General features: G+C 33.8%; 1 protein-coding gene across 7 annotated transcripts in view; it reads left to right on the top strand.

Annotated features, from left to right (window-relative positions):
• Nucleotides 1–13,207, top strand: part of RhoGAP102A (Rho GTPase activating protein at 102A) — a 74,112-nt gene that overhangs the window by 2,639 nt on the left and 58,266 nt on the right. For 5 of the 7 annotated variants that reach the window (XM_070218119.1, XM_070218117.1, XM_070218118.1 and 2 more), the window contains exons 2-3: nt 1,151–1,312; nt 1,386–4,831. In XM_070218119.1, the coding sequence (XP_070074220.1) occupies nt 2,953–4,831 (1,879 nt within the window). In that variant the 5' untranslated portion in view covers nt 1,151–1,312; nt 1,386–2,952. The remainder of the gene's footprint in view (nt 1–1,150; nt 1,313–1,385; nt 4,832–13,207) is intronic. The other 2 variants (XM_070218120.1, XM_044395394.2) reach the window with 2 other exon arrangements.

Here is a 13,207-nt window from a genome sequence, read left to right on the forward strand (position 1 = left end):
TTCTACATTTCGATAGGTATAAATATACACAACAAAATTGCATTTATACTTCTCGGAAATCTTTAAAGATGTGGGCACAGGACACATTTTAAAATCGTTAGTGGGCGATTGTCGGCGTTAGAGGGGGCGTGGCGCTCGGCTGAAATAAACTTGCGCTGCGTAGGAGGCCCAAGAATATGTGTGGAAAATCTTAGCCTTCTACCTTTTGTAGTTTCCGAGATCCAAGCGTTCATACGGACGGACAGACGGACAGACGAACATGGCTAGATCGACTCGGCTAGTGACCCTGATCAACAATCTTAATTTCAGTGTTAAATACACTAGTCGGCATAATTATTTTGAAAGATTTGAATGTTAACTGTAGTCACATTTTGAACTTATAATATAAACTTTTGGCACCTATAGAAAGAGCACTTCAATTCCGTTTCAATGACACAAAAATGTTCTTAACCCATTAAGACCCCTTTGAAAAGTGAGCAAATTTTGTGAAATTCAAATTTTCAACTTTTTTCCTGGGGCTTAAAACAAAAATGTTTTGATTCAAAGTTGTTGTTGTAATTTTTAGCTATTTTCAAAAAAATTTTAAAAAATACAAGGAAAAATATTTTGAAATTTTTTTTTGCCGTTATTATTAATTTTGATTGCATCAAAACATTTGCATCAAAACATTTGCATCAAAACATTTGCATCAAAACATTTGCATCAAAACATTTTTGTTTTAAAACCCAGGAAAAAAGTTAAAAATTTGACCTTCACAAAAAATTTTCTAAATTGCTTACTTTTCAAAGGGTGCTTAATGGGTTAAGAACATTGTTGTGTCATTTAAACGGAATTGAAGTGCTCTTTGTATAGGTGCCAAAATGTTCCTATTATAAGTTCAAAATATGAGAAGATTTAACTTTAAAATTTGTCAAAATAATTATGCCGACTAGTGTACATAGGTTAGTACCACAGATATTTTCGCCATTAATAAATGTAAGCCTCCAGAAGCCATTTTCAACACAACTTCTGCATTTTAGTGTGTCACTTGAAATGTTTTTAATCTTTACCAGTGGTAAATGGTGTGCGGAGTTCGTTAAATGGTTGTATAAATAGTACTTCAGTACTAACTTAGTTCTTTAACAAAATCAAAATATTACATTTATTTCAGCCAGACCGATTGAGACTTCTTGGGACCAGAACTGCTGCGCATGCATTGTTCATTTTTGATTTTTTCTTCTCATAGTTTAAAACAGCTGATCATAGGGTAAATTATCGGCCATGGCAAACAGTGCATACTTTCTGGAAAGATCCCTTAATTTTGTTCGGAGATGTAATAATAGAAATTACTCTTATTATTATTCCTGATCTTAAATTCATATCTTAATTATTTTTGATATTTTCAGAAGACAGGCTTACAAGACATGGATACCTAAGACCTGCATTAAGCCAAGCAAAAACCGGAAATGGTTTAGGCATAAACAATTTTTACTTTCAATGCTGCGATTGTAAATATTGTTAAAAAATACACAAACAAATATTAAAAATCAGATGCTGCAAAGCAGTGTAAACCCAAAGCTGGAAGGGTGTGGAAAAGAAGGTATTGCAAGTAGATGAAATTCATACTGAGTACGTGTGGAAATTCTATAATGCGGGGAGGCGAAAAGCTGCCAGATATCCTCATAGAAAACTCATTCAACCCCGTGGCTAAAAACGTCCATCTGATTTTTTTGGTATTTCCTTAGCTTATCTGTGTGGCGCGGAGCAAAATGGTATTAAAAAGTATTATTATCGTTTTTATTACCTTCCTAGCTCTGTTCCACATACTTATTTTTTAATTTTACAAGACTTTAAAAATTCCATTTCAAATCAAAACAGGGATCAGCTGTTATAAAGATCATGTTATGCCTTGCCTAAGTACGGATGCAAATTAAAACAGTTTAATAAACACAAGTCCATTTTAACAAGGTTGGGAGTACTTCATGGCCTTCTAACAAACACAAGTTCTGAAAAAGTACACAAATTGGACGATGCAAATGGCTTTAAAAATAAAACCGCTACATGAACTTAAAGTATGTTATAAAAATTATTGTAATTTATATATAAGGTCTGCCAAAATATTCGTATATTTATTGCAGTACTTAAATCACTGAGAAAGAGATAAATTAAAAATATTTATAAGATCACCAAAAGGTATGTCAGGTAATAAAAATGAAGATTATAAAGTAAAACTATCTGTTAATCAAGAATATTTGTGTGTATGTATGTCCGTATTATTCTTGTTTATAAATATAAAAAGTGTTCCATGCTCTCGAGTGTGTTTTTCAGAAACGAATCTTGTATATATGGAGGTACACTCGTACATAAGCGAATTTCTTGTATACCATAAATACATTCAAAAATAATGTCTCGTGAACTCGGAATCGTTTCATGTATTTTTCAGAAAATAATTTTCCTTATTTTCATATGTTCATGCTCTCTCGCTAGGCATTTGGTGTTATTTTTGTGTGCTCTTATGTTTAACAGTGCTTAAAGTTGTAATTAGAAAACACTTATGAAATATAAGTAAATTTCTGTTATTACAATATACTATTTCTCCTGGACACAAACATTACACATAAATATATATACAGAACATAAATATTCAAATTTTGTTGTATATCGCAATCGCCCATGAAGAAAATGTGCATTTATAAATAAACTGATGTGCTTACATAGCACCTTTATTAGTGTCGGAATATAATCATCTTTGAATCTCACTACAAATGTTACACCCCGTTATGATAATATGTGATGTGCTTTAAAAAAACTTTAGCCGATGGTTGTTTGCGAGTGGATGTTTTTTAAATCAATATGTGCGTAAATTTGTGCCAAACATAATAATTTATACGCCCTCATAAAAATACATCGCAATAAGAAAATTTAAAAAACTGAAAGGTATTTTTCCCACTTTACTTTATGTGCTAACATAATATGGAAGCCGGATCAGCGAAGTACCTGACGACCTTGAGAAGCCCTATTGCGGCTGTAAAAAAAAGGTCAGGACCATTGGATAAAGCGCTTGAAGAAGTGAACGACGATCTACCTTGTTCGAAAATATTCCTTTCGCCGTCTTCAGATGTCTTTAGCACACGTAAGCCAGATAATTTTGCGAGCAAGCATTCAGGAGGAGTTCCTTTAGTTAATAGATTACGCCGTCGTAGCACAAAAGACAAGGAAAAAAAACGTGAGCGCTGGCTTTTAACTCGAAAAACTTGGAGATATATGACAGATGCTGGTCGCAAGCTCATTCCCGACAGCTATCAGGCAGGGTCGGACAACATTGATTTAATCGAAGAGCAATTTCAACGAGTGTGTCTATCTGAACCAAGTTTTATTTTATGGAGACGAAGAACCTCGTACCCAGGAGCAATCAGCAGCTCTAAGCGGAAATTAAAACTATTGTCGAGGCACGCATGTGCAAGCCGTAGAGAGAATAGAGTTGAGCCATCGAACAATTATTATAATACCGATCGTACTATCGAATTATTGCAGACATTTCTTAAACTTCGCGATGCATACAAAACAACAACGCTACTCGGTACCAAAACTATTCGACCTGACCAAACATCATCACCTAGTGCACAGAGACCAAACTTTAGAACAGAGAATGAAAAGGATCAAATAATGTCCTCCGGCATGACTCTTGAAACAGAGCTTACGTCCCGTCTGAAACTTTTATCTAATTGCTTTAGTTTTGCACAAGAAGGAATTCAGTTGCAACTTGGCGATGCACCCGAAATCATTCTTGAGGATAAAGTACTATTGAAGAAAGTCTACAGCGCCCTCAGGAAACAACAGCTTCATCGCACCTTACATTCCAAAGAGCCAACTAAATGTAGTGTTAATCGGTCAGCTTCATTGTCCAGCTTAATAAAAATTGGTATACATGAAAGTAATACGTCTTATAAGAACCATAAGGTAATAAATGAAAATTTCCAATGTGTAAAAGAATGTGATACTAGCAAAATTTCGCAAAGCGCGAAACATTCACTTTATTTAGATCTCAACAATGTTCCACAAAGCTTTGAGTTTCCGAAAAAATGTCTTGTGAACGGAGAAAAAACTGAAAGAATTCTAAAAACCTGTGGAACTCAAACTAGTTTTATTCAACTTAGCGAACTAAAAAGTTTGGCGGAACAGTACAAGTTTATGGTTCAAAATTGCAATAGTCAAATATTGGAAGAACTTGATAAACAGGATGGTTTAAATTCTTCACGTTTAAGTTGTAGAAAAAGTTCGATTGACGAAGATATTTCTCAGTCAGTAAGCGATACGATTAAGCGTTATTTAAAAATGGCGAGAAAAAAAAGTGTACAAGACTCTGAATCAAATCGATTTAAATCAATTAACTATGATAAAAATCTCAGAAATATCAAAGCAAAGGGCGAAATTAATCCGCCAGGACTCAATGATGGATTAAATAAGGCTGTACAAACTTTAGATGCTTGGCCCCTTATAGCATTGGATTTTATTAGGGGCAACGAAAGTTCTATAAACCTGCAAAACGCTCACTTAGAATGGATAAGGTCTGAGGATGAAAGAAGGCTAAAACAGTTAGAGTGGAAAAGAAACCAAAAACAGTTTAGTGATGAAGTGCATACACCACATACCATTGATCGGGAAAACTTCGTACATTCAACGTGCACGTCTGCACCCACATCGCCAACGAGTCATTCTAAGTTGGAAAAGGCTATAAGAACTTCCAGCGGATTGTTTTCTTCAAGTTCTCATTTTATTTCAAACATTTTGCACGGGCATAGCAGTTCGGGAAGCCATTTTAATACGTTAAGAGACAAATGTTCGGATTTGAGTAAGTATATAATAATTCGTTGATAGAAATGATTTCAAGTCCCAATACACTAGACGAGTCGATCCTGGCCATGTCTAGATCTCGGAAACTATTAGATCCAAAGAGCTGAGATTTTGCATACACACTTTCGGACGACATATCTGTCGCCAATAATGGTAAACTGTCTAGCGAGTAGATTTTGCAGTAAAAATTAAATTGATTGTATTTTACAGTAGGCCTTGGAAATTGAATTTAAAGAGGGGGATACGTATAGAAAAAATTCAATTTTTGTTTGTAAATTGGTAGAATAATTGTCATGAAAGTTTCACGAAGAATTTCGAATTATTTTGGATCTTATACCAGGATGACGGCACCCACCTTCCGTGTGCAGTAGAAATTACTTTAAATTCGTTTTTCTCGAAACCATGATCATCATGCAGCTTTTATAGAAATGTTTGTAATAAAATTGTCCACTGTCTCAACCTACCGAAGAAGAAATTTGTACATTTAAGGGCCGTTTTTTTAGAGTCCCTGTCAAAGTCCCTGATAGCTATCTGTCCGAAAAACTCAAAGTCCGGAACTGTTTGCAAATTCAAATCGGGTTTCTCGACTCCTTTAATTAATCTACATTAATATTCGGTTTTTCCTTTTTGTACTAAAAATCTCAACATTTATTTAGGAAATAAACTTAATTTGACATTTATAATGCTAGTCATTATTGCCCATAAGGTTGTTTAAATGTTTTGGCACTTAAAAAATTTTTGTTTTTGCATATTCTGGACCAGTTTTACCTATATAAAAAATGGATGTGCGTGATATAGTTAAGAAAAATTAGCAAAGGTACAAAAAATTCTTGATTTTTTTGTTGAAATGGACGGTCAAGACCTTCGCCTACCACTAGGAATCTGTTTCAGCGCAATCCATTCATCCCACCAAAAGAAATGTATGGGTAGAAAAGCAGATTCGCTAAGAACAAGCATTTTGCTGCTTGATTGCATACAAAACTTAAGAAAAAATGCATTTTTGAGCGAATCTGCTTTTCTACCCATCCATTTCTTTTGGTGGGATGAATGGATTGCGCTGAAACAGGATCCTAGTGGTATCTTGACCGTCCATTTCAACAAAAAAATCGAGAATTTTTTGTACCTAACCGAATATTAATGTGGCCTCAATATTCGGGTTGTTTTTTGTTTATGCATGTATCTCTTTAAAATTAAAAATAAAGTATTAATATATGTATATCAATGAAAAGGTAATAAAATAAGCTTTATTTCTGCATTATTATGTTATTTATTTTTTTAGTTACAAAGCTTTTATTCACGTTTGAAGTTAAAAAAACAAAAAACCGAATATTAACGTGATCCACTGTAAACAAGAAACAATTACAGAGTGCTGTTTGGTATAAGGCTTATTCCACGTGAAACGTGACAGGCCAATTTGGGTCAAATCTCAAAATCAATCGAAACTTTTTTTTCGATAGAGGATTGAAAAATAAGGATCGGTTTTTTTTTTAGCTCTTACCGTTTATTGAAAAAAAAATCTTTTTGTAAAGTAGCTATGATTATTCACTTCAAGCTCGTTTGAGTTGTTTCAATATTTTGTATGCAACTTTGTGGGATATCTTTCAGAAAAATATTTTAAAAAATTTTTAAATTTAAAAATAGGTATTTTTTAAGTGAATTTTAATTTTAAAAAAATCTGTACGCCAGAATACACGCGGTTTCCGAATATAAAAATTATCCTCATATTGCTTCATCAATTCTTCACGAAGTGGTAAAATAAAATTTTTGTATTTGCAAGATCTACTAGTAAAGACAACGATTTTAGTTTAGCAACTTTGCATCATGCAACAACAGCGCAACGTGTAAGAAAGGGAAAGCACTTTTCCTGCTCTCCCGTGCTCGTATTGCTGTTCTCTTCTTACACGTTGCGATGTTGTTGCTTAATGTAAAGTATATAAGGTAATATTTCAACAAACCCTGAAGCTAGGGAAGCTATAAGAAATAGTTGTCCGATCCGGCCTTATTACTAACTGCAATAAAAAGAAGACTTTTGGTATCCCGATAGCTTAGAGATAGCTTGGGAGACTAGGTTGAGTAGAAACGGACGGACGGACGGACGTTGGTGTCCCGACTAATAATCGTAACTCAGCTAAAGGGAGTGCGAGGGAGATAGATATATATTGACAATTTTGAATGCGTATAACTTTTTAATGGATGGTCCGATTTGAAAAATGTCTTCTACATTTCGATAGATATAAATATACACAACAAAATTGCATGTATACTTCTCGGTAATCTTTAAAGATGTGGGTGCATCACCCGTTTTAAAATCGTTAGTGGGCGATTGTGGGCGTGGCGCTTGGCTGAAATAAATAGGAATAAATAGGAAGCCAAAGAATATGTGTGGAAAATCTAAACCTACTAGCTTTTGTAGTTTCTGAGATCTCAGCGTTCATACAGACGGACAAACGGACATGGCTAGATCGACTCGGCTAGTAACCCTGATCAAGAATATATATACGTTATGGGGTCGGAAACGCTTCCTTCTAGCAGTTACATACTTTTGCACGAATACAATATACCCTTTTACTCTACGGGTAACGGGTATGAAAACAATTGAATTCTCTATACAAATTAAAAAGAAAAAGTGATTTGTGATGAATGGTTCTTCCACTAAGAAAAAAGTATTTTTATACATCTTTGAAATTTTTCTGAAAGCGCCTAAGCACCTAAGTTGTATATGTAACGATTGAAATTTTAAGAGCAACCAATTCTTAGAATATTCCCAAAAATAAAAAAAAGTTAAGTGCATAGTTACTATTTTTTAAAATTTTTAAAAGTGGTAAAAAAAATTGGGTTTTTTTTTGATATTCTTGGACGTAAAGTAGTGTTACACTCTAGATCCTCGTTAAATATTTAGATATTTAACTACAAATTCTAAAAAATTAACCTGCCTTTTTGTGCCTCTTCTGAGAAAACCGCAGCTTAAGTTAGCAAGAAATGTTTTAAATCGGAGGTGTCACCAGAAACCATTTCAACCGAATATTCCCCGAATAGCAAATCTCGGTGTCACACACGTCAATTTTGACGGTTTCTAAGTCCCCCGTACTTTGCCGGACGTTTTGATGAAATTAACCAACTTACAATTGCTTGTCAAAAATGTAACTTTATTTAAGACAACTCTAATGAATTTTATGATCTGCATACTATAATTTTTATATTTTCTTCGGTATATATTTAAAAATATGCTTTATATAAAACCTCTCGAAAAAATTAGCTAAAAAGAATCCATGGGCAAACCGTCCAACCTGACAGTGGTACAAGCTAGCTCGAACTTTAAAATACCTAATTTCGGAGTAGTTATCGAAATTTTGTGTTAACGAAGTATTTATTCAAAGGTACTTAAGTTGTAGTTAAAAATACAACTTATTTCTGGTAAAAATTTCATTTTAAAAAAAGGCGTAGTTATTGAGAAATGAATAAAAACATGGCAACATGAAAAAAACTGCCGCACTGTCGTAAAGAATGTCCTATTTTTTGCCGGATAAGAAAGAAGAAAAAGAAACCATGAAACTAAAAGTGGACAATTTTTATTTATTAATAATAATTTTCAAGACTTAATGTAATCCAGCAGCACTAGATGCCCTATTCTAGCGATTCATTCGCGAATATCGACATTGCCAAGGATTTACTGAGGGCGGCCGCGTTCTTGTTACTATTGCTCGGGAGGACCTGGCCAATGAGTTAAATCCCCATGGCCTACGATGTAAAACCAATTCTATGGATTCTCCTCTGCATCCTAGGGTCTCGCAGTTTATGTCTTCGCAAGTACTCTAGAGCAAGAGTTCCTGCAGATGGCATTTTGGTTCGCTTTTAAAATTCTTCCCAACTTACAAATGTAAATAAAGCAACACAGCAGCTGCAAACAGCTGTTCAGGGCTGCAATATGTAGCCTGGCGGGTATTAAAAATGTTCCATTTTTGGTTTTGTTGAGTACAAATACGCTTTGAACATGTATACTTTTTTGTAATTTTGCAAGAAAAACTTAAATTAAGTTTAAAACTTATTGCAAAATAGACAAAATAAGTTAAATAAAATTCGAAAGTTATTGAATATTCGATATCACCAGTTTACAAAAAAAAATCGATGAAATATACCATGAATGAAACCTTTGTTTTCCGGTAAGGTACGTCTTCCTGATTAAGAAATTGGCACTTAAAATTTTTTTTATGGATAAAATTTTTTTTTAATTGTAAAAATCGTTTTTGACATTTTTTTAATTTCTAACTTGGGTTGTGGTTAACCGATTTCAACCATAAATAACTCATTTTACAGGTAATAGAACCTCCTCCTCCCTCCAACTTTCTTATACACTGCATTGAGTTCCATTCATTAGTTTAGAAGCTACACTTCGTCAAAGTTGTACAAGACTCATTCCACGTGAAACGTGACAGGCCAATTTGGGTCAAATCTCAGAATCAATCGAAACTTTTTTTTTCGATAGAGGATTGAAATATAAGGATCGGTTTTTATTTTTTTTTTTAACTCTTACCGTTTATTTAAACAATTTTTTTTTGTAAATTAGCTCCGATTTTTCAGTTATGCAGCACTTGAGACTCGTTTGAGTTATTTTAATATTTGGTATGAAACTTTGTGGGACATCCTAATATCTTTCAGAAAAATATTTAAAAAAATTTTTAATTTTAAAATTAAGTATTTTTTAAGAGAATTTAAATTTAAAAAAATTCTGTACGCCGGAATACACGCGGTTTCCGAATAAAAAAATTATCCTCATATTGCTTCATCAATTCTTCACGAAGTGGTAAAATAAAATTTTTGTATTTGCAAGACCTACTAGTAAAGACAACGATTTTAGTTTGGCAACTTTGCATCAAGCAACAACAGCGCAACGTGTAAGAAGAGAACAGCAATACGAACACAGGAGAGCAGCAATAGTGCTTTCCCTTTCTTACACGTTGCGCTGTTGTTGCATGATGCAAATTTGCTAAACTAAAATCGTTGTCTTTACTAGTAGGTCTTGCATGGTTGTAGTAGGTTATTTATGGTTGAAATCGGTAAATCACAACTCAAGTTAGAAATTAAAAAAATGTCAAAAACGATTTTAAACTTAAAAAAAAATTTTATCCATAAAAAAATTTTAAGTTCCATTTTCTTAATTAGGAAGACGTGCCTTACCGGAAAACAAAGGTTTCTTTCATGGTATATTTCATCGATTTTTTTTTGTAAACTGGTGTATTTAGTGTATGCATTCAGCCCTGGTCCCTTTTTGGGTAAATTTTCCGAAAAAAGGAAATCAATGGAATTCCTGTGACACCAACGGTTTGGTTCTAAACCAACGGTACCCAAATCCGTCGCCTGTTTCTGTGACACCCCCGAATTTGAAATATCGTCAGCCCTGGTTCATCCGCGCGCCCTAACATCCTAAAGATATTTTACTTATGTGAATGTATTGATGAAGGTAATGATAAATTAATAAACAAATTTAGGTTTTAGATTTAAAATAAGTAATTTATTTATATTTATACCCGTTACTCGTAGATATTTGATTCTAGTTAGCTGGATCCTCAACTAAGCTAAGTAATTTTAGTATCCTTGGATAATTTTCCAGGACAATGTTATATGGACAAAAAAGTAATTTTTTGGTATTTTTTTTTTGTATTTTTTAAACTGCCTCCTAAACGTTTTTTTTGAAGTTAAGGCTACAATTAAATTACGGAAAAAACTGTCGTGTGCAACATGTAGCGTGTGACAGTCACTTTGATGCCAATAAAAAAATAACCACTCAATATTTTGTAACCAAACCAAATACATTTTAAAGAAGAAAGAACAAGGAACACTATAAAATTAACTACTTTAAAATATTCCTTCACTTTTCGTTACAATCGAAAGTTAAGCAGGAAGTCAAAAAAGTCACTTCTATTGGTGTCGCGTGCGAAAGTCTTTGTTTTTTTGTATATAACTTAAAAATTAAAAATGTCTAGCACATGTTTTAGTGCTAATCAAGACCTTTAATTTCAGCCTAGTGCCAAAAGAAAAGAAGTCATGGAAGATGGGTTTTTTCACCTGCAAAGCGTACGAACGTCGTGTGCGACAGCAGAGAAGTGCCCATATTTGTGGAAAAATATGTAACAGGGAGAAGAAAGGGTTTCTGACCCTGTTAATCACTGTTAATTTCTGGAGGCAGTGTCGAGCGGCAGTTTTCTCCAGATGTCAACATTTCGCTTGCTCGCACTGCCCTTTGCTCTCTCTCTCCAACTCTCCCGCAAGTCTCCGCTTCGCTTTGGAGCCCATAAGCTAAGTTAGGCTTAAGCAGTTCCTATTTTCAAGTGTAAGCACGCACGTCGCGCAAGACCCCGAAAAGTTCTGCCGCGTTTCCGATAATTAATTCTGCGCTGGTTTTTTTCTCCAGATAAGTTCCACTTATTATTATTACACCCGTTAAAAAAAAAATGGACGTCACAACCTTAATTTTCTGGTAAAGAACATCTCCCTGATTAAGAAATGGGCACTTATATTTTACAGGCTATATAATGTCCTTTCTTATGCACATCATTGAGTTCCGGTCATTTGTTTAGAAGCTACACCGCGTTAACGTTAAAAAAGTTGAAAAAAATGAAAAAGCTCTGGCATAAATGGCTTTGTTAAAAATATACACCTAAAATATTTTCTTTATCTTTTTAATTCATTTACTAAATAATTTTTGGTAATGCGGTTATTCCACTACATTGTTTGGCTCATTCATTAGAGCATTCATTGGAGGCTTAGAAAGGGACAAATATATATGCTATTTTTGGGATTTGTTTGGATAAGATGGCATGGTCACTTAAAATTTAGACGTTAAATTTAAACTTTATAATTCAAATAACTTTGACTGGTTAAATCATTAAGGTTGAAGGCTGTAAAATTAATAGTGTGTGTTGCCAAAAAATCAGACACTTTTACCAAGTTTTTAAATTGTTTTGGGCTGTTTAAAGAACATCTGTAATTGTTTTTAATTTTATCATACCCGGCATTAATTTTTAGGAAGGCAATTTTATATAAATTTTTAGACGCAGTTATGTCTTTATATAGAAATATGCGAGTTATTTTTAGTTGGCAACGGAGTAATTAGGCCACTAAAATAATTTTTGTATTGTTCATATTTGTTTATAGCACCTTATTAGACGCAAAAGGTTTGGCAATTCAACCAAAAAAAATCAAATCAATTTTTATTATTGATCCCATTTCACAGTAGCTCTAATAAATGAGCAAAATTGTACTTTTTAGATTCAATTTTACTCATTGCTCATCGGTTCAGGTAGTACCGTATTGAGGCATTTTACAATACTAAAAAAAAATACCAAAAGTGCCCATCGGTTTTTACAATTTGCTCATTGATTGCTTATTGCAGCCGACATATATCTGTCTTGCTCGCACCTACGTAAAATTGTATATGCTGAGAAAAAATTGCACTAATGAATGACCCGAACAATGTAGTGGAATAACCGCATAACGAAAACCCTTTTCATTGGCATTGAAAAAAAAATGCTACTGAAAACAAATTTTATTAGATTGTCAAAAAAGTAATGCTACTAAAAACACATATTTGGCATTGGAAGCTTTCAATGCTACTAAAAATATATTTCATTAAATTCCCCAAAAACAATACTACTTAAAAATGTAATTCCAAAAAGTAATGATAGTTAAACAATTTTAATTACCATTGTTTTTTTAAAAACCTACTTTAATGTCCATTAAAGCTATCACGAAAAAGATCTCAAGAAGACGATAGTTCGTATCCCTAGCCTATCATTAGTTGCTTTTTTGGGATTGACTAGGTAATATCGATTCAAGAATGTTAATCAATAGAACAGCGAGTTCTTGAGAAGAGGAGAAACATTTGCTCCCCAGGTCAGGGAAAACTCGTCGAATTGCTGACACCGAGGATGAAAAATAGTTGAATCGCGAATTCTTCACAAGAGGAGGACCCTTTGGTCCTTAGCACAGAAAATAAAAGTCGATGGACAACAAAGTAGGTTTTTAAAAAAGCAATGGTAATTCAAATTGTTTAATCTGCAAGGGTATATAAGCTTCGGCAAGTCCGATCCGATCCTCCGATCCTGCAATAGAAAGAAGACTTTTGGGAAAGTTTCTTCCCGATAGCTCAAAAACTGAGAGACTAGTTTGCGTAGAAGCAGACAGACGGACGGACAGACGGACATGGCTAGATCGACTCGTCTAGTGATGCTGATCAAGAATATATATACTTTATGGGGTCGGAAACGTCTCCTTCACTGCGTTGCAAACTTCTGACTGAAATCATAATACCCTTTGGGTATAAAAACGTATTTACTGTTTAATAAAAAGTATTTATAGCATCATCCATATTATGGCG

This window comes from Drosophila takahashii, chromosome 4, assembly GCF_030179915.1.
Source record: "Drosophila takahashii strain IR98-3 E-12201 chromosome 4, DtakHiC1v2, whole genome shotgun sequence".
Classification (NCBI taxonomy): Eukaryota; Metazoa; Arthropoda; class Insecta; order Diptera; family Drosophilidae; genus Drosophila; species Drosophila takahashii.